We start from the raw sequence: 21,937 nt of genomic DNA on the forward strand, positions 1-21,937 counted from the left end.
GACCCGTATGCTCGTGCCGAAATATATGAATGATTAGGCAGCGGAGTTGAGCACTTTGACCAGAAAACCGCATGGTATTTTGTGATTAGTATCTTGACAACCAAACTTTTGATAAAACGTTACAGGGCATCTTCGTCTTTCAGCACCGCAATATCCTTGAAAATTTTGTAAGGTTCTCCTTCAACTCTTCCCTCAGTCATCTTGTGCGTTGGCTCTAAAAGTTTCGAAGGAATTCAGACTATTCTGACAAAAGAGCGACATGGGTGTTCCCTTCAACGTAAGCCCTTTTCTCTCTCCGTTTGTTTCTGATGAATTTGTTGGAGCATGTTTTCACACAGTAGTTTTTGATCTGTTGATCAGTTTATGTACTCTTTTAAGATTTTTGGATGAAAGTTTCTAGTTATTTGAAAATTATTGGTTTCTGATCCCGTTTACGTTTCCAGTTGATTATTTTTTCCGAAGAATTAGCTCACTTAACTGAAATTTATTGCGTAATAGTAGTGATTTCTGTTTCGGGATTCTTATATGATATGAACTGATGGAGAGTTATCTAAGTATTCACTAATTTCGATTTGAATTTTCCTTTTTTTTCCCCTCAAGATCAGGTTAGGTTTTGGGTTTCTTTGCCTGTTCATGGGTGTGTCGATATGATGTTAATTTGGCGAGTACTTGTCCTTGGGCGTGTATGTTCTGCATAGTGACAAAAAGAGGGGAGCAGACCCAAAATTTTGTTAGATCAGAAATGAATTTTGTTGAAATGAAATGTTAATAACTAGGTCCTCTAATTGTTTATGTCATCCTGGGGAGGGGAACCTGCTATGACCAAAGGGTTTAGCCTTCAGCGGTACTGTTTATGGTTGAATAGATTGTGTATGTATAATTATAATTCAAATGGGGGGCCAGACTTAAGGATTGCCGAAACTAACAATATTGAAGAGGAGCCACGGTTGAGGTTTTTTGTTTCGTTAGATTGATAGTGGGTGTGCCCAACAATATCATCTAGAAGATGTGGATAGTATTTTGTGTTTATTGTTTTTCTCCTCGTTATTTCGAAATTCTGTTTACTTTGATTGAAAAATCCTTTGCCATCACATTTTTCTTATGATTATCTTGTGTAGTACCCAAGTTCAAACTTCTTGATATTGATAATTGTAATATTTTCTTGCCCTTTGGTCCATTTTTGCATTATTGATTTCTTCGTTGCTCACTGGCATATTCTCCTTCTTTTTTTATCAACATTTCTATTCTACAGGATCCTAGAGAAGAAGTTATTGAAGCATGGTACATGGATGATAATGATGAAGATCAAAGACTCTCCCATCACAGGGAGCCCAAGGAATATGTCTCCCTGGACCATCTCTCGGGTAAGCATCTTGATGATTATATGGTATTCATGATCATCAAGTGGTTCCAACTCATGCAAAGATTTGTTGACCTTACAGAACTTGGAGTTATCAGTTGGCGTTTAAATGCCGATAACTACGAAACAGATCAGGATTTGAAGAAGATTCGGGAAGAACGTGGCTACTCCTACATGGTTTTTCTCGCTAACTTAAAAATCCTTATATAGTTTCTATTGATTGTCCATCAGTTTATGATTCTCCTTCCAAATGGTAGGAATCTAGTGTTCAGGTAATCAAATTATATGAAATTAAGAAACTTTTTCTTATATTGTAAGCTTAACTATATTTAACTTTCTACTTAGGACTTCTGTGAAGTTTGCCCTGAAAAACTGCCGAATTACGAAGAGAAGATTAAGAACTTTTTTGAAGAACATCTTCACACTGATGAAGAGATTCGTTACTGTGTAGCAGGAAGTGGTAGGATTACTTTTGTTATATTTTTCACATTATCACTTTTGACTACCGATTGAAGATTTTAATTTTTTTTTCCTGGTGAAGGCTATTTTGATGTCAGGGATCGTAATGACAAGTGGATCCGTGTATGGGTGAAGAAAGGGGCAATGATTGTTTTACCAGCTGGTATATATCATCGATTCACACTAGATACCAACAACTACATCAAGGTATTGATTGCTGTGAATACCATATATATATATATATATATATATATGCATGTTGCTGTTATTTGTACCTGGTGACAGAAAAAAGAATTGGGACCCTTCTGCCCAATTCCTTCTCCATTTGTTTTATGGATACTCTACACTTTATGATTATGTTGGTGTCCAAGGCCATTTTTTGCTTCAAAAGTGATGAAATGGACTGATAGGAATGCTTTTATTATTGGTGATGTTAGTGGTAAATAATTAAATATTCTACAACCGCTGAGATCTCTACCACTATAATCATTATGATCAATGTTCTTAATAGTTCTAGAAATATATGGAAACAACATAAATGGCCTGTCAGCATAAATGCCATGGCATGGGCATCACAAAGGTTGTTGTACATTTGGGCTATTACAAAGGCCTTAATTTATTTTCTTAGGTAATCAGCCAAGGACACATAGTTGAAAGTGGCACATTGGATATCCTCTAGAATTAAGAATTTGAATTGCACAGGTAACTATCATAGTCATGTCACCATTTGTTGATGGACAATGAGTATAAAAACCAACTTGATACAATGATACTGGATCATTTTACTTGCCTAAACTTGAACTGCCAATGTATACATAAATTAAATCTTTAAAAAGTAGCTTGTAGTCCTTTATTATAATGTACGTTTAAGGTTTTGTTGGTGATTTTTGAAATTGCCTTTGATGTGTATGGCACATGCTAGCCTTGGCAGACTTGTTCCTCATGGCTTTGTCGACAATTATTATTATGTCTGATTAAAGTTTTGATTGTTCGTCACTTTTACATTATCCAGGCAATGAGGCTGTTTGTGGGTGATCCTGTTTGGACTCCTTTTAACCGACCCCATGATCATTTGCCTGCAAGGTAAGGCTTTTGAACATTGTTGTTGCAGATTTGTTTACTGTTATAGATGGCATGACATTCAAGAGGCTTCGTTGGGGTAACAAAAATGGGTTGCTCTTGCAGGGAAGAGTATATCAAGGGCTTTGTGATGAAGGAAGTTGGTGATCACGCTGTCAATGCTGCAGCATAGAATTAAAGTTGTGATTCTAAAGTGTTAGATTATAGAGGATCTGCATTGACTCAATAAAAAGATATGGCCCAAACATGTCCTGCCTTCTTTGGATTACCTAAATTGAACTTATGCTTGTGTGACACTGCCTTTGATGTCACGTAAAATAATATGTGACCTTTATGTTGCACCCTTATAACTCTATCGTTGGTCACATGTTCGCATGTAATTAGTGTGAATTTGATACAAGGGTTTGTTATGTTGTTAGCCAAATAGACTAATGATAGTTTTGGATCATCAGATATAAATTAAAAACAATCTATACGTTTTTTATTAAACAGAAACGAAATAGTTGAATTTGTAAAATCGATTAAAATATAAAAAAGAATTTGAGCCCCATGTTATGAGTTTACAAAATTCCATATCTAATCTAATGAGCTAATAAAGTCAAAGTCTACCTCTTAAATAAATACAAGGATCGGGGGCGTCAGATTAATCTGACGGCTATTTGTCTAAATATCATTTTTTTTAAAAATAATTTAAAACCATGCCCTTTTTTTTATATGTTATATCACGATTTACAACGAAAAAGAAAATCGCATCAGCAGTCTTCTCTCTCCCCGTCCTTTTCACTTCCTCTCTCACTTAAGTCACTGTCTTCTTTCATCTCCTTCCTCCTTGTCACACTCAAGAGTGTCAACATCCAACTTGTTTCTCTCAAGATTTCTTCTTTCTCAAATATAGAAGATGAGAGAGTCAGAGGCCTTGTCTCAGAGAAAGAGATATGCCCCCTTTTTATTTTCCATTGAATACCGGATTCGGGGTATATGTCTAACTGGGAAGAGATATACATGGCAGCTAGCTGAGACCCCGAATTGATCTCCTGCGCCATGTTTTTTGACACAGGACCGGAACTACTCCCAATCCTATATACAATAACGTCGTGCTGGTATAATATATTCTATAGAATCGAACAATTCATAATGAATAATATCATTGATATATATAGAGGTATGGATTTTCGATACCAAACTCTACTAAAGTCTTGGAAGAGTTTTTGGCAATAATCATTGTATCGTAGTCACTAGGACAATGTGACATATGCAGTAATGTCTGCTTGTGCTTGCAACTTGAATTGAATCTTACATTTTTGGCAAGTTCAAAAAAATCATGCATCTTTCTTTAATTAATTAAGTGGATGTAAAGTAAAGTAAAGTAAAGTAAAGTAAAGGGAACTTATTAGAAGACAACAAAATATGAGTGCCCATTACGCTTTGAAACAAGCAAAATTTACTAATTTAGGGTCCAACAATAATTTTGATTTGAAAGTGTTGAATAAAGAAAGAAAAGAAAGGTCTTTTGACTTTATGTTTCAAATTTGCTTTTTAGATTTTAGATTTGGTTCTGTCGGAACATGCCTTTTCTACACTCTTCCTTTGGCTTTCTCAGACCATTAATTTAATATTATATATATATATATATATTTTATTACCTGCACGAACCGCTCACAATGCAGCAGCTGTCCATGTTATCATCACTTGAATACTTAAAACACTATTATTTTTGCTGTGTGTTGTTGGCAGCTTCTGCGCCATGTATTTGTACAACAATCGGTATCTCAGATGAAGCTCAATTGTACAAGCTGAATTGTACGCACAAGATTACAGTGAATTCACGGGTTTTACATATTTCTCACGATACACATAAAATCTTGTGTGTAGTTCAATAATTAAGATAATTAAGATATCAAATCTTGTGTGTAGTTCAATAATTAAGATAATTAAGATATCAGTTGCTTAAATCTCTACTATGAAATAATTGAGATATTAATTGTTGAAATCTCTATCTTATCGGTGTCAATTTGACTTCCTTTTTATTTTTTTTTATTTTCCATTTTTTAGTCAGATCAAAAGCTTCGCTGTCTAAATAATAATTTAAAAAATATTAAAAAAATAATGAGTCAGTCCTACGACTTCCCAAATAAGAAAGAACTCAAAGAAACAAGAAGAGTGAAAAATATCTCATTTGCCATTTTTGAGCCGTTCTTTATCACCAGCGTCCCCCCATCACACTTGGTCCACCTGAAAACGACCGAAAGCAAAACAGAAAAGTGAAGAAGTCCAATATATTTTATCAATTTTCTTTCATAGCAACTGTAAATATATATATGTATATATATATATATATATATATAGACACACACCCCATTGTTTCTCTACTCTTCTCTTCTGGTGGTCTCACACTCTCACTGTATCCACAGTTTGCTCTGTAAACTTCAATCCCTTTTGTTCCATTTGGTGCTTCTCAAAACACCCATTTGTAGTAGAAATCATCCATTCTTTGTATTCTGACCTCCAATATCCAAATCTTCAACACAGATGCTAATTAGGATTTGGGAGGAAGAAACCCAGATCAGATTTTCCGCCTCTCTGTCTCTCTGATTGAATCCCAATCGGCTAGTGAAACAGAAGTTTATGTCGAGCACTCCACGACCCAGAGAGGGACTTCATGATGTTGGTCCCCCTCCATTCCTTACCAAAACCTATGACTTCGTGGAGGACTCCACCACCGACGACATTGTTTCTTGGAGCGGAAGCAACAACAGTTTCGTTGTCTGGGATCCTCAGGCCTTCTCCATGTCTCTCCTCCCCAAATACTTCAAGCACAACAATTTCTCAAGCTTTGTCCGCCAACTCAACACCTATGTAAGTACCCAATATGACAAATCTTAATTCCCAATTTTATAATTTCTGGCTAGTTATGATTTTCTGATTAGCTGTTCTGTGGATTGGATTCTTTTGGAATTGAATGATGAACAAGGGATTTGGTTGTTGATGTAGGGATTTAGGAAGGTTGATTCGGATAGATGGGAGTTTGCAAATGAAGGATTTCTTAGAGGGCAAAAACATCTTCTTAAGACAATCAGGAGGAGGAAGAATACTACACCACAAACTCAAGCTACTTCACATCAACAAGCAGAAGTACTGGACCCTTGTGTTGAAGTTGCGAGATTTGGATTAGATGGAGAGATTGATCGATTGAGGCGCGATAAGCAGGTATTAATGTTGGAGCTGGTGAAGCTTAGGCAGCAAGAGCAGAACACTAGAACTTGTCTTCAAGCAGTGGAGCAAAGGCTTAAGAAGACAGAAACGAAACAACAACATATGATGGGGTTCTTGGCAAGAGCGATGCTGCGGAATCCCAGCTTTGTACAACAGTTAGTCCAACAAAAGGACTGGAGAAGGGAACTTGAGGAAGCTATTGATAAGAAGAGGAGGCGACGGATCGATCAAGGGCCTAGTAGTGTTGAAGTAGATCTTGGTGGTAGTGTGGGAGTAGGAACTACTACTCTTGTTAAGGTTGAACCTGATGAATATGGTGACATTTCGGAGTATGATGTCGCGGGGATTGATGGAATAAGTATGGACAATGCTGTAGAGGAAGAGCTGCAGGTAGAGAAATTAGAGGATGAAAGTGGAGGTACAGAAGAGCTTGAGGTGGGGTTTTGGGAGAATTTATTGAATGAGAATATGGTAGAAGAAATGGGATCATTACTAAACCAAGAAGGTGAAGATGAGGAAAATGTAGATGTGTTTGTTGAGCAGCTAGCCTATTTGGGTTCCAACAGTCCAAAATAGAGAAGCTGTATGCACTTCCTCTTGGCTTCATTCATTCAGTGAGCTATTTAGAAACCCTACTTAGTTGATTGATTCTTCTTCTTATTTGAAAATTGTGATTGACTAACAAGTACATTTTTTGATGGGATTTTTTGTTATATCAGAAGAATTCCAGTACATTGTACTAGTTCAAATTTGGGTCAATCAGTCTGTTTATGAAAGCACTACTCTTTAAAATTACTGGGATTATTTTTCTTTCCAAATTGTATGCTGTGACTAATTACCTGGTAATCAATCATCATCGATCGGTAGCTAGCATAACGATGATGGTATTTTGTGGCAGCTTACAGTAACAAACTAACATTCTGAAATGTCGCATATCTGATATTGTATTGCATTCACCATGTTAAAATCTATCGTCTCTTGCATTTTATTTCTTTTGGATTGATGGGGTTTGATTGTGTGTAGCTGAAGTTAAAAGAGGTAGCCAGCTCCAAACCAGTCAATCCCAAACCCTTGGGGGTAGCCTGCAGGCCCTGGATGGAGTGGTTCAATGTGCATGTTTGGATGGATGGGGATGGAGTTCTCCCCGAAATGATATGCAACTGGAGAAAGAGCTATGTGTTGGTATTGAGGGTTCTATTGGTTTTCTCCATGTGATGTTATAAAATCGAAAATGCTAAGCATCCCAATGTTTTTTGCCCCAGCTATCCCAAACATTAAGATGGACGTACATATAACATGATCGATGTGAAAACGTGAGTCCACATGTCCGTGTGCTTCCATTTCAAGATTTGAGATAAATGTCAAAAAAATAAAAAAAACACTGGGATCCGTGAGATTACTCTAATAAAGTTAATTTTTATTGCTAAGACTATTATATTTTCCCTTGATTAATAATTTAGTTTTCTTCTTCAATCTAAGATATTCCATCCTCCACAAACATTTAAACAGGATGATGGTGTCCCTTTTATCTTTTGGTAAAAAGGGACCCACAGATTGTTCCAGCACTTCTCTTCCTGATTCTGCTCCATTGTTCTTAAGCACCAACAGGGAAGGAGGTATGGAGATTAAAAGACTGGTTTCCTCTGTTCATGGGACAGACTACAGAGTGAGATAGCATTGCGCACGTGCCATATGCGTGACCACTGTTAACTGCTCAATATACTTGGGCTTTATTTATTTTTTGCAGTCTATGTTGTTGGGTCTTGCTGGATTTTGGGCTTTAATGGATCGGTTTACATCAATCCTTGGGCTTTGGGCCTTTTGATGTTTGCACTTAAAAACTCAAGTATCACCCCCGGGCTCCAGTAAAAGGGGCCAATTGGGCTTCAATAGCCACTGGGGTGTAAACAGTCAGTTACGTTAGGGTTTCTTTTTTCGAGTTTTTTTTTTTACATAAATTAAACCAATCAATCGGAATTTAATCGATCGGTTATCGACAATTAATTCAGTCGATTCTAAGTAATTTTTTTTAAAAGAATTAATCATAGAGACCTCAAAATATGACCCCACCACACCCCTAATTAATGTAGAGTGTTGAATGTCAAATGAACCCTACATACGTGTTTATAATCAATGGCTATTCAAATGCCATATAGATTTAGGGATAAAATGAGAGTCATATTTTGGGCATGTAACATTACTCTTTTTAAAAATAACCGATCAATTGATTGATTTAGTCATCGATTCGATTTCTACAATTATTTTAACACCCTTGAACACTACCCTAACTTCACCAATCTAGCAAATTTAGTACCCCTAAACACAACCCTAACTTCACCAATCTAGCAAAATTTAGTGCCTTGAATAATGACTTTGACAAATTGAGTGTTGTGCCAAGTCAAATTAAAAATGTGCTCGACGGGCAAGTTGGGCAAGACCCTCTTTTACGTTGAGTGCCTCTTTATTGACTTAGACTCCATCAAGTTAATCATAATTGCTACTAGTTTTCAGCAAATGGTTTCCCCCCAAATCCCGTCTCTTCTAGGCATCTAGCAGGCTACTAAAATACATTGCAAGTCACAACAAAGCTTAATTTCATATTCATAATTTACTACCCATCACTACAATGGACGATAATATCCATGCCTCTATATCATTCAAAAAGGCTAAAGTCTAGGGTACCTAGCAAACTGAGATTTTGATAAAAAGAATCATTAAAAAAAAATCCTAAACCACTAACAATCGATTTTTTTTAACCGAAAACAACTCAGCATACGTATCTTTTGAACAGTCTACTAAGCCCAAACTCGGAATGAGCTAGGTTCACACAAATCCTCCATAGATTAGTTGAGCCGAGAGCTAACACAAACCACTTGAAAATAGTCACGCCCCGTTCATAATCGGAATAACATATTAGTGATGCGGACCATAGTATAGATAGGGAGAAGGCGTTAGCCGGAATAAAATGGAGAGCATATGGCCAATTTGGTAATATTTGTAACAAACAAGACGTCATCATCGAAGCCAATCTAAATCGTAGCAGCAAAGGAAGTCTCCTTCGATCTGTCTCTCTTTGCTCTAAGCGCTCTCTCCTCCTCCTTCCTTTGATACCTTCTTTGACGGGCTGAGTCCAAGTCCAGACTCAATTTAGATTCGAACGACCAAACATATCTCTCTTTCTCTAATGCCATTGGTGCCGACTGCGATCGCGCGAGTCGGTCTGTGAACAGAGTCAAGTCAGCGACGAGTTTCGAGTCCTTTCAGGGAAACAGGATCGTTTTTTATGGGGGCCGTGCCGTCGACGCCGCGTCAGGGTACTGCGGGGTCGCAGGATTCGGCGGAGTACCTTATTGGCACTTTTGTCGGCAACAAATCGTTCCCTCTGGGCTCCGAATTCTGGCAGAAGCTTCTCGAGGTCCCTCTCCATATTCGCTGGCCAGCCCACCAAGTGCACGATGCCTGCCAGCTCTTCGGTCAGTAAATCCTACATCTCCGCTACTGATCATGATTATTCTTTTTTTTTTTTGCTTATAAACTGGTTATTCACTCTGTCATTGGTAATTTCCCTCTAAATTGTTATGTAATTGAATCATATAGTTGCAGCATTTAAAATTGGTCCAAGTATCGATACTGTCAGCTAATTGCTCGCATTTTCTTCACCTCTTTACCTTTTCAAATTATGCCAGTTTACTAATGACTTGTATGGATGCATTTGATTGTTAAAGAGTCTCAATATAAATGGATATTGTTTGATTTCTCTCTCAATTATGAACTGTTTGCCCAAATATTCTTTCCTCACGCTATGGATGTCACAAGAAGTAGGAAGTTTAATGGTGGCACAAAATTTTCTAGAGGAGGGCATATAATGTCTTTGAACTTTTAGCCCTTAAATGCTTGAATGAAGCTCATAAGATTTGAAGTACGGAGGAAAACTTCAAATGATGTGCACAAAGAGTCATGTTGTTGACATTTAATTATGTTAGCCCTGTGGCTCACAATTTGATGTTTATGCACACTCCAGTCCTTATACTGACGACCTTCTCTTCTTTTGAACTATTCTTTGGTTTCCAACTGTCTGTTGTCCAATTCTTGACACCATCTAACCAATTATAGGTTTTCCTTAATTTGTACCCAAACTGAAACGCTGGCAATCATAGAATGCCTTTCTTTCAATTGTTAGAAATTTCTTTAGAGATTCTAAATGATTGATCTGTACATTTCATTTTGGTCACTTCAGCTTACCCTGATTTGTTAGCAATAATCAGCTTGCAGCTTAGTTCAGTTATTAACTGTCAGAGAACAGACCAATGTCAACTTGCCATGATTAGTTGGAACTCAGATCAGTTATTAACTATCATAAAACAGGCCAACATATTGCACGTGTTTCGTGGTGACTTCGTTTCACCAATGGCTTAGCAGGAAAATTTTTGGTTGTTTGCAATTATTATGAACTCATAAAGAAACTAAAGCCACTGGGATAAATGTCCCCTTGGTGCCTTTGAATGAAAATTGTTTTCATTAAAAAATGATAATAATGAAAAGCCGTATGAAAAGATTGATTTTTAATATTCCTATATTCAGTTCATTCCCATTCTGTATACTTCTCCTCTTTGGTGAAGTGCCTTTGTATAACGTCTTATATAAACTCTTCTTCCATTGCTTATAGAGTTTCAAGGACATAAATATAGCTGTAAAAAGAACCCATTCTCTTGCCTATTAGAAACCTGAATTTCCCTTTCTTGAGATTTTCTGAGTAACTCAAAGCAACTGTTCTTGTAATTAACCCTATAGCTATTATGTACATTCTCGGACAGTATTTAAAAGTTAAATCTCTTCAAAACTTTCTGTTTAAAATAAAATCAGTTGTCACTCTTTCTCTTTGGTTCGCTATCATGGTGACCGAATGATCCAAATACTGAATGGGTTGGAATTCTTTTGAGAGCTATTTTCTTGCTAGATGTGTTTAAGATGGTGTATCTTCATGCATATGAACTTATGCTATCATGATTTAAAATTTATTACCTAACAGAATTCTGTGCAAAGAATAAAGGAGTTTCCTTTGTTTTATTAGTTTCTTTTCTATTCATGATGCATGCGACTTCCCATCTATGCTGCTAAGCATTTTACTAGGGGTGGTGCGGATTTGCAACTTCATTCCTTCTAACGCTTTTGCAATATTCTTCGTCTTGTACTTTCTTTTAATTTATTCCAATAATGTATTGATGGTTTCTTTGTTGCCTTGTGTAATATGCTGTTGATGTGCAGCACAAAATAACTATTCTACTAGGCATCTTGCGAAGATTTTGATTCACCTAGCATGGTGTTTGCAAGAATCAATGTCTACTTCTGGTGCTCCATCTACAGTTTATATGAAGGCTGTTAATGCAGCATACCTTTCATCTGTTTTCTTGAAGTACTTAATTGAACATGCCCAAGGTGACAACATTGGATTATATCTATCCCTTGATGAAAATGAACCTGTGCCAAAGATTTTTACGAGAGGTATTTTCGGTGTGTGATACTATTCACTGGCTGCTTACCAAGCATCTTTATTTTGATACCTGCAGTGAGGAATTCACAGACCAATGCCCAGTGCTTGTCCTGCAGTGTGTTTTGGGCAGATTAGTTTGATGTGGTCCAAGCAAACAGTGCTCAATGCTCAATAGATTTAACTTGGACCATTCCATTTTTTTGAACAGTGGAAGTTGGACCATTAATTTACTATGTCAACAAGGAATGGTCTCTTGAAGAAACTTTGAAACTTTAAGTGTCTTCTTTTCCCATTTGGATTTAATCGAGGCCCAATGATGAACATTGTGTGGTGGTCAAGTTGCATCACTGTAGCATAGGTCTTCACATCACTTCATACCATCTCTATGTAAAGCTTCATAAGCCTCATCTTCATGTTTCTTATATGCAGATAAAAGCATCGAGAATCTTGTGATGCATAGTGTGCTTAGCTTTATTGGCTCAATAGATGTAAGGTACATTATCATATACTTTACATGTACATCTTTTTTAAGATTCGTTTCCATTTCTTCAATTATCTGATTTTCTGTTTCCAGTTCAAACACATACGTCCTATTCCAAGAGCTGCTCAACTTCATGCTTGTTGCAATGTCAACTCAGCTACTTTCTGGACCATCTCTGGAACTAAAAGAAGCAAACCTGTTTATTGATGCAGCAATGATTCAGGTTGCAAGATGGGAACTTTTTGTTGTATTTCTTGTTTTAAAATGTGCTAGATCGAAACTTCCACTTACTGCCCCAAATTTGGCAAATACAATTTGCAGGAAAGCTCTTTGGTTTGTTTAGTTGTTCGAAAACTTCTACTCAATTACATCCTGCAGCCCCATACCACAATGAGTGGTTCATCTAATTCTATATTTTCGGAAGGGAGTCAGAATGGGGTTTTGCAGAGAGTTGGTTCTGCAGCTGGTAAGACGCATCATCCTTTGGTACTGTTCATTTCATGTAATCAGATGTTCTCGACTTCTTGCTGTATCTGATTTCACCTGTCCATCATGATGGGCTAAAGATGTTCTTGGTTGAAATTGTCTTTGAAGATCACAATCTTTTGGTAAACGTGTATACTTTATGCCATCCTTTCTTGAATCTGCATATCAGTGTACACTGTGTATGATACTTGACTTATCTCATTTTGGCTCTTTTTGCCGCCTTCTAAGTGTGTGTTTTGTTGATTGATATTGAAAATGTGCTTCTCACCTTCTCCACACATTTTAATCAGTATTGTCGATGCTTATTTCCCTTGCTGATTCTTCATATTTAGACTTCTGGGGAAGCTCCTTAACAAATATATCTCATTCATTTATATATTATTTTTTCTTCTTTTGAAATTATGTGTTTGAAATGCAGCGACTTTTGTGTTATTGCCATTCAATTATCTGGTCAGCTCAAGTGGCGAAGTCTCAAAAAATCCATTGGCCTACAGCAGTATTCATGTGTTACTTGTTCTCAGTTATTATCATAAACATGTTGAGGGTAACGAGTCTGTAGCAGTTAAAAGCGATGACATTGCAGCGTCAGATCCTTTATCCAAAGTAAATACGTATTTTTCTGCCAACCCTTATCGCAAGGCGTTGGAAAATACAAGGGACATTGAATGTGAGAACTTCTTGCCTTTATTCTAAAGTTTTGTGTTGCAGTGATGTCTATGCTTTTGTTAACTCATTACTTTGCCTGCAGTTGATCGAGCAGATATTGAGGGAAATGCGCACAGTGGACCACTTGTGAGGCTACCTTTTGCTTCCCTGTTTGATAGTCTTGGCACGTATGTTTCTGAAATTTTTTTCTTTAAGATTTTTATCATTAAGATTTAATTTTTTGAGTCATTCTGCGTGTAGTCATATGCATCCTTGTTTTTGATACTTAGGAACACTTGCTTCTATAAATGTCATTAGTTTGGTGCACGTTGAAGTTAAATATGATATGCTGTGAACCTCGACCATTAGTACCTATTATAGTAAGGCCATGTCTGATTAAGATGAGCTATCTGATTATTATTTTTATGTATTATAATAATTAGTAAACTATGTCCCATTTTGCCAAGTTATTATTAGGTTTATGTATGAATTTTGATTATAGTCATTTTTATATTCCTCTTGGGGTATTATGGATTAGTGTCTTCAGTTATTCGATTTCTTTTTCTTGCTATATTTTTTTGCTGCAGTGTTTAGTTTATTTGAGACCTAGCTCATCCATTTGATCTTCCACGTTTTGTGGCGGTAATCCCTTTATTTCAATGGACTACAAGCCCTATTGTTTGGGATAAAAGCATAGAGATGATGTTAATTGATTGATTAATGTTCTTGCGTTGAATTTCTTGTTCTTTTTTTTTCCTTCTGGATTTTCTTTAAGGCTTAAGAGTGTAACATGAACTATTATAGTCTGTTAGAATATATACAAATGATTTGAAATACCCTAGCCTAAACATGGTATCGAATCAGGAGGTCTTGGGTTCGAATCTTAACTTCTGTAATTTAAACTCCCACTTGTTGTTCTTCCAAGTGTGGGCCTTTGTGTTTGTTGTTGTCCCAAGTGAGCGCCTTTTGTGAGAGTAGCTTTAGTGTTGGGCCTCGTTTGTTGTGCACGTGTTGGGCCGTCAAATTGTCCGGTCCACATGTGAGGGGGAGTGTTAGAATATATATAAATGATGTGAAATCCTCGAACCCAATAAGTTAATGTTGTGAATAGGTGATCAGCGGCTTATGGTTTTTAGGCTTTTAAAATAAATGTTTGACAATATGAAGTGGTTTGCTGAGTCAAACAGGTGCTTTTTATGTGATTGTTGTTTTCTTGCCTGCTGAGAACTTAAGAGTTGCACACATACAATCGAGAAAATTGCTATACAGGTGCTTTTCTATGCTTGTTGATCAATGAAGGTTCTTCATGAAATAGTGGAACACTTTAGAGCCCTTGCATAACCTAAGGGAATGGTTTGGAACCTTTCTTCTTTATGATTTCATATCCCCTAGTAGTAGATGTTTCTATTCCTTGAGGGATAATCTCAGTCATAGTTGTCATTCTTAGTTGCATATTTTAGAAAAAAATTCTACTTAATATCAGAGAGGATTTTTAATGGGTTGGATTTTCTTGTACCATCCAACTAATTATCCTTAAATGGGAATTGGAGTAATGGCAGTGTTGCAGCACCTGTTTTTTATGTCGTTCTTATGGCATTTATCAATTTTACTCTATATTTTTGCCTTTTAGTCGGTCTCTTTTTCTTGAGTTGTTTCTCTCGTATCTTCTGAACGGGTTCTGACTGTGCAGGTACTTGGCAGATGAAACTGCTGTCTTATTGCTATACACATTATTGCAAGGGAACTCGGACTTTTTGGAGTATGTCTTGGTGCGAACTGATCTGGATACATTGGTATGAACCAGCCTGGTGTTTCCCTTGATCGACTTTATTTAAAATTTATCCTCTTGCATGCCACTTTTTGTTAGTTGATTATGAACATGATATAGTAACATGGATATTGCATTTGGGCATTAAGGAAATGTAGCAGTTTTATGGTGCACGTCACATGCTGATTAATATCACTGTTGTGTGCCCTCTTGAACTTAATCAAATTCTTAACTGTCTCTTGACTCCATGTGCTGGTCTGTTTAATATTATACCATTATTCCAACAGTTGATGCCCATTTTGGAGACGTTATATAATGCTTCGAAGAGGACATCTAATCAAATATACATGTTGCTGATCATACTTCTCATACTTAGTCAAGATTCTTCTTTTAATGCTAGCATTCACAAGATGGTAAGAGTTGCCTCTGTTTATTCTTTTGTTTGTTTTTTTTTTTTAATGAGGATGGTATATTACTAATTTACTATTATTATGATCATGGTTTTGGACAGATACTGCCTAGTAATCCGTGGTATAAAGAAACACTTCTTCATCAGACCTCACTTGGCTCCCTTATGGTCATAATTCTGATAAGGACTGTGAACTACAACTTATATAAATTGCGGGTATGCTTTCAAGTACTCATATTAGCATATTGAATCATTGTTGTATTAACACTGTGAGATTTGGAGTGCCCTTTCGGTCTCATTGAGCTTTCAGCATTGAAAAGGTTGCATGAGATCTATGGTGGACAACTTAAGTTATTTTGTTAGTGTCAGATGCTCATGAAGAAATTACTTGTCAGTTCTTCTGATCAAATTTTGAAATTATTATAATTCTTTTGATATAGAGGTTTCTGATTCATATGTTGGTAATGAATATCTTGATTATGACTTGACTTTTTGTTAAATAAAGGGGCTCCAAAATTGACAAGAGATTAGTGACAAATGGCAGCATGTATTTTTTTTATTATAGAAATATCCTGTCAATTACAAAAATATGGAGAAAAAAAAAGATTATGGATTAGATGAGTTTGGTATTAGAAACAAAGAAACATGAGTGACTGACTGTTGTGGCCATTCAATTGCATGAATAAGCCTAAAATTTCAAAACCGAAAATAAATACAATGTACCAAGATGTTATTTTCTTATTAGAATTTATTTTTTTGAAATTTCCGTTCTACAAAAAAAAAAAACTGATATCCAACTAAGGGCGTGGAGCATCGAAGGATTGAGTCATGCTTTGATAGTTGAGAAATCCCTAATAGAATTGGCTGGTAGGAGTCGATCTACTGCGGCAAAGGCCTGCCAGGACTCCAATTAGCTTTAATGTAGGTCTGCTGTTGGTGATGCACCCAGTGGGTATTTTGTTTTAAAACTTAGGTATTTTCCAGTAGAAGTATATTACACAATGATCAGAGCTACTGATCAATATTATTTAATGCAATTAGGTTATTTTGTTGGAAAATATAAAGCCTATGATGTTAAACATATTCAGTCGAGAACTCTAAATTTTATGATATGATGCGATGAATTTATTGATCTCCAACCTTTTTCCTGCATCGAAGATAATGGCATAGAAAAATGTAGATTATGCTGACCTCTAACATATCTGCTGGTAAAAACTTTCATCTGTTTGGCATTTCCACACTTAAAATTGAAGTTGAAGTATTTTTTTATCGTAGATAATATTATGGTAATACTGGCACTAGCTAAAAAGTACATAAAATACTTCTTTTCTTGTTAGTTTGGTGAACACTTTTTAATCATTATTCCATAACAGGATGTGTATCTCCATACAACTTGTCTAGCTACTCTGGCAAACATGGCACCTCATTTCCACCGCTTGAGTGCACATGCTTCGCAGAAATTGGTCAACTTATTTTTCATGCTCTCCAGGAAGTACGTCCTGTTCTTTTTACCCCTTTTACAGCTACTTATTACCTTCTTGCAATATTTATGCCAATATGAAATGATCTCTTAATCTTTTTTTTTTGTTCTTTTTTGTTTTTGAATGCGGGATTAGGTATAACAAACTTGCCGAGTTAGTGGATGCTAAAATGCATACTCCCAATGGCAACACAGTCGAACAAAATGGTCTTGCAGAAGATATGGTAGTCACATTATGGTACATGGACTTTTGAGCTTTTATGTGCTTTTTTGTCTTGCTAAGCTACATTATTTTTCTTGTAGTCGGCGGAGTTGCATATATATACTGACTTCCTCAGAATTGTCCTTGAGATAATAAATGCAATTTTGACTTATGCCTTGCCACGAAATCCCGAGGTATTGTATTTTGATCTGGTGTTAAGTCATATGATGTGTTTTTGTATTTGCCCATTTCTTTCTACGACATTTCTTTTTTCTGCATTCCTAACTCTGTGCTACGGGCAGGTTGTGTATGCAATAATGCACAGGCAGGAAATTTTTCAACCATTCAGGAATCACCCTCGCTTCAATGAGCTACTTGAAAATATCTATACTGTATGTTCCACCCTATTTGACTTGCTTTTCTTCTTTCGTGGTAGATCCTAGAATTTGTTGAACTGCTGTGCATTTGCGGGTCGGGATGCACATTTATATTTTCTACTATGAATAGCAAAATTTCTTTCTTAGCACATGAATGCATGTGCACTTGATACTTGGAATGGCTATATTTTGTCGAGTATGAATAGCAATTTTTTTCTTGTGCATTTTTATCACACCACTCTTTTTCCTTTTCAGGTTTTAGATTTTTTTAATAGTCGCATGGATGCCCAAAAATTGGATGGTGAATGGTCTGTAGAGAAAGTTCAGCAATTAATAAATAATAATTGTCGGTCATGGCGAGGTGAAGGGATGAAGGTAAAGAAGCGATTTTAGCATAAGTGTCTTGTGTAGACTTTGGAGTATCTTCTTTGGATTTATTTTCTTTGTTGAATGGTTCTTTGGATTTATTTCCTTAATGCTTTATGATATATGTGAACATTATCATGACAGATGTTTACTCAATTACATTTCTCGTATGAACAAGAGAGTCATCCCGAGGAGTTCTTTACTCCTTACGTGTGGCAGTTGGTTCTATCACGCAGGTAGATTTCCTTTCTTAGGATAAATTAGAATGAGAAAATCCCTGTTGGAAGTTCAGAATCCAAAGTTCTTTCTTTTTATTTTGTTTGGGCAACTGTAGTATTTGACTTGGGTCTGATTAGTTGAACTATTACTACTAAGTTATTGTAATGTATATTCACATGCTACATATGCTTCTTGATGCGTACCTAATGCATTATGGTATTGCATTTTTGCAGTGGATTCAATTTTAATCCCAGTGCCATAAACTTGTTCCCAGTTGATCAGCCGCTTGAAGTAAGTACATGGACTTTTAGTTCTTTGACAGTTTGTTTGATCTAATAGTTTGCAGTCACCTTTTTTGCCATGTTTCTGTACATCCTTAGTAGTGTTTATATCTAGGGAAGGTAACAAAAGATTTCCACAAATAAGAAGAAACAGTGTTTGCTTATTTGATTTATTTCTCGAACCCTGTTGTCCTTCGATAGCAATTATGGGAAGTGCCGAAGGTGGGCCAATTTGTTTGGTGGAAAATAACGTGCCTGCCTACCTACCTCCAAAATTGACTACCAAGAACAAGACCTTTAGGATAATTTATCTAACATAAGAGCAAACGATCAGTCTTTCCCCTTTCCCCCATGGAGTAATAGTATTGCTGATGAGCGCAGGACTCTCCTCTTCTCCTTTTCACTTTTCTAATCATGGACATAATAGTTCTAAGAGTTGTCATTTCTGTTTCTCTTTGTATGGAGTCAATGCGCCATTTCAAGGAAAGCTTGTTCCAAGGTGGTCTTATTATTATGTCACTTGACATTTTGAATTTCTGGGTTTCTTCGCAGAGGACACTCTATACATGTCTTGATATATCTGAATTTATATTTTGATACGTGAAACTGTTGTTGAATAGGATGCTTTGTATACATTATGAACCTGATTGTTTCTTTTCTGCAGGAACAGGATGATCATGTATAGGAACACTTGAGCATTAAACTGGCATATAGTTTAGCTTTTGAGTTTTGACCATTGGCTCTTTTCTCTTCCACTCGTTCCAATTTTGTGATGATGATGTGTGTACATAAAATGGTAGATAGTTACAAATGTATTCTTCTCATTCTTTCTATGTGAATATGCTTGGGACAGTGGAAACAACTTCGTCTCGGAGATGAATATGCAGTATCAATGTAATAATGTTAGAACGCCCAGTTTCATATTAATAATATTTTTTTTTTGATCTTGCTGTTGTGGCATTTCCATTGCCCAGTAACTTAATTTGTTATGCTGCTTGATATTAGAATGACAATTGACAGGAATGGTAGACTTGGCTGGGGATATTGGGTTCTTAATTTTGAATAGATGGTTGGGCTGCAACCGAACCCAGATATGAATAGAACTTCACAAATCATTTCTAGAGTGCGACGCAATTGGTCGATCACTCATTCTAGGGTTTTGGGTGATTTTTTGTACTAATTTGTTTGAAACTGTAATCCGTTATAATTTTTGTCAATTTAACTGATGTGGCAAAAAGCCTGAAAATCACATGTCATGTTAGTAAAGGAAAATAACTATTACATCAATAAAAATAGAAGGAATATTGCGTAAGGACTAATGGTATACGAAAGTGGAAGTTCAATGGGTAAATTGATCTTAATGAAGTTCGGGAGCAAATTGATCATTTCATCAAAGTTCACAGAGGTCATTTCATAACTTCCCACAACTTAAACGGTTCTCTGATAGAGCTTTGCTTATATTTTTTATGCCATTAAGAGAAATTTTCCCAACTTAAACGGTTCTCTGATAGAGCTTTGCTTATATTTTTTATGCCATTAAGAGAAATTGACCCAAAGAGTTAAGTGGTTTCTGTCCCTATATAAAATCAAAAAAAGAAGAAAGGTAAAGTTACACCAGGGTCCCGCCCTTAACGTATTCAGTGAAGGCCAATGCGACCAGACCTAACATGGCGAACCTCCCATTCCACAGCTCAGCATCAGATGTCATGAAACCCTTTGACTTAGACTCCACGCTCACCCCATTGAACAATGGGATCAGTGATGCTACTGTCAGCAATATACTAGTTCCTAGGAACAATGGGATTCCACCGTTTGATAGTTGAGCCAACACATCCTCACCCTTCCCTACCTCCACTGCCAATGCTGCAACAAAGCCTATCATGGCCAACCTGCCGTTGATTCTCTCCGGTGCTGGCCCACTAAAAGCGAACACATCACCAAACTTCGTGCTCACCTGCACCGTATATATATACCTCGTCATGTTTAGTTACGATTTATATTTTGAGAGTCTCAAGCATTATTCTTTACGTATCTACGAAACTATACATTGATTCTACAACTCACTTTAGGTGGAGATGGCCTTGCCGTTGGTGTAGGTGTAGGCGTAGGTGTTGGAGATGGAGTTGTTTTTGCTGCAGTTTGTTGGTCCTTCTCTTCCTGCAAAAGAAAGCCGCGTCGTTCCCAACTCTCAAGGGATATGACAGATAATTAGGTCAACATTTGACACTGACTCATTACACTCACCTCCGACTCCGACATTGCTCGAACGCACATGCCACTGTTTCTGGGAAGGCGTGGTATCATGTAGGTGGCAGGAAGGAAGCGATTAGGCCTACCCACATGGCTACCACCACTCACGGTCACAGGGCTTGCAAAGATGGATTGCATTGCAAATGCAGCGGCCATTTTAGACTGCAATAACTATAAGGGTCTCCCTCTGCGGACTTTCAACAAACACAAGCTGCTCACTGTGTTATCGTTTACTTACTGCCTTCTACAGAACTGCTCTGCTTTATAGTACAGAGCTGATGGGGGCAAAGATGGTGGTGGATATTTTGGGTCCACGTCAGTTGTTACTTTTTACGTGTTCGTTGGGTCACGTGGGCTCACTTTGTCCACACACAGTGGGGTTGTTGACGTGGCCACCATACTACCAAGAAGATTGAAGCATTGTTCCAGGTTTTCACTCAAGGAGGAGGACTAGGACTTTCTAGTGACCCGTCTGGTATTATGCCACGATCTTACCAAGAGAATTCTACACGACTCGCATTCACATATTGGGCTCCATTACCACCTACCTTTCAGTATATCACATGTCATACAAACTCAACTATATCACATGTCATACAAACTCACACTGACAGAGGAAACTCAAGGCTCAAGTTGCATATCCACTTGACCCACAGCAAGCTCAATGGGCTCGGGGATTGGCCCTAGGGAACAACAATGACTCCCTAACTCAAACTTGAGTACTTGGCTTATTTGTCCACTTTCCCAAGCCCAAGCCCAAACTCAACCCATCACAGAGTTTCCAGGGCTTTTCAGAACCTTCTAGGACCTTTAAGAACTCACGATTTTAAAATGTGTCTAACTAAGTCAAGGAAACCATGGGCTTATAAATCTTTATTTTAGCGATGTGAGACTTTTACTTAACAGCCCACACTATAATGCCTGGGCTGTTAGACTCACCAAATGGACTTCTACTACCCAGTTTCCTAAGGATCAAGACCATGAATGAATTATCCATTTCTGCAGTGCAGGACCAAGAACATGAAGGATGACTTGATCACCTTTATTCCATAAGCCATCATCAAAACCAAGGCTATGAAGGATGACTTGATGTATAAGCAAAATGAAAGTATGTATTTTTCAGGGTGATTAGATGAGATGGAAATCGATGAAAGTAACAAAAACAAAGCCAGCCAGATTAAATGAATTGTGCTTACTACAATAGTTCATCTAGGGGGTTTCGTACCGACTTTCCCAAACCCAGCAAAGATAATGTTGGAGTAACAGAACCAATTACAGATTAAAGATGTCTGGTTTCACACCATATATATTCTTACTTGAGATAAAAACAACATAAAGAGATTTCTTAATGCAGGAGCTAACGCATATTT

At 37.0% G+C, this 21,937-nt stretch overlaps 4 protein-coding genes across 9 annotated transcripts; 3 read left to right on the forward strand and 1 right to left on the reverse strand.

The window, feature by feature from the left end:
* The first annotated feature begins 45 nt into the window (after positions 1-45).
* LOC119983867 (1,2-dihydroxy-3-keto-5-methylthiopentene dioxygenase 2-like) lies at positions 46-3,347 on the forward strand. Its single transcript, XM_038827634.1, has 7 exons — positions 46-277; positions 1,253-1,364; positions 1,443-1,537; positions 1,706-1,820; positions 1,902-2,026; positions 2,832-2,902; positions 3,005-3,347. Exons 1-7 carry the CDS (start codon positions 260-262, stop codon positions 3,069-3,071), a joined length of 603 nt encoding a protein of 200 aa, XP_038683562.1. The 5' UTR covers positions 46-259; the 3' UTR covers positions 3,072-3,347.
* A 1,926-nt stretch (positions 3,348-5,273) lies between these two features.
* Positions 5,274-7,494, forward strand: LOC119986766 (heat stress transcription factor A-6b-like). Of its 4 annotated transcripts, none has more exons than XM_038831539.1 (3): positions 5,274-5,755; positions 5,891-6,726; positions 7,136-7,494. In XM_038831539.1, exons 1-2 carry the CDS (start codon positions 5,525-5,527, stop codon positions 6,686-6,688), a joined length of 1,029 nt encoding a protein of 342 aa, XP_038687467.1. In that variant the 5' UTR covers positions 5,274-5,524; the 3' UTR covers positions 6,689-6,726; positions 7,136-7,494. The 4 variants fall into 4 exon arrangements, with proteins under 4 accessions (XP_038687467.1, XP_038687508.1, XP_038687545.1 ...); XM_038831580.1 differs by having other exon boundaries at positions 5,891-6,695; XM_038831617.1 differs by having other exon boundaries at positions 5,891-6,695; positions 7,142-7,494.
* A 1,639-nt stretch (positions 7,495-9,133) lies between these two features.
* LOC120002621 (dymeclin) lies at positions 9,134-19,267 on the forward strand. Of its 3 annotated transcripts, none has more exons than XM_038851383.1 (18): positions 9,134-9,585; positions 11,378-11,623; positions 12,033-12,096; positions 12,178-12,307; positions 12,406-12,550; positions 12,989-13,237; positions 13,319-13,403; positions 14,906-15,008; positions 15,271-15,396; positions 15,495-15,608; positions 16,766-16,884; positions 17,009-17,096; positions 17,176-17,268; positions 17,377-17,466; positions 17,707-17,826; positions 17,962-18,053; positions 18,270-18,327; positions 18,982-19,267. In XM_038851383.1, the coding sequence occupies exons 1-18, from the start codon at positions 9,396-9,398 to the stop codon at positions 19,000-19,002; spliced, it is 2,133 nt and encodes a 710-aa protein (XP_038707311.1). In that variant the 5' UTR covers positions 9,134-9,395; the 3' UTR covers positions 19,003-19,267. The 3 variants fall into 3 exon arrangements, with proteins under 3 accessions (XP_038707311.1, XP_038707315.1, XP_038707320.1); XM_038851387.1 differs by having other exon boundaries at positions 9,135-9,585; positions 11,378-11,614; XM_038851392.1 differs by lacking the exon at positions 11,378-11,623 and having other exon boundaries at positions 9,135-9,585.
* Positions 19,268-19,863: 596 nt separating this feature from the next.
* Positions 19,864-20,892, reverse strand: LOC120009142 (early light-induced protein 1, chloroplastic-like). Its single transcript, XM_038859638.1, has 3 exons — positions 20,562-20,892; positions 20,382-20,474; positions 19,864-20,271 (listed from the first exon to the last, which is right to left on the reverse strand). Exons 1-3 carry the CDS (start codon positions 20,721-20,723, stop codon positions 19,927-19,929), a joined length of 600 nt encoding a protein of 199 aa, XP_038715566.1. The 5' UTR covers positions 20,724-20,892; the 3' UTR covers positions 19,864-19,926.
* Positions 20,893-21,937: the final 1,045 nt, after the last annotated feature.

This window comes from Tripterygium wilfordii, chromosome 1, assembly GCF_013401445.1.
Source record: "Tripterygium wilfordii isolate XIE 37 chromosome 1, ASM1340144v1, whole genome shotgun sequence".
NCBI classification, from domain to species: Eukaryota; Viridiplantae; Streptophyta; class Magnoliopsida; order Celastrales; family Celastraceae; genus Tripterygium; species Tripterygium wilfordii.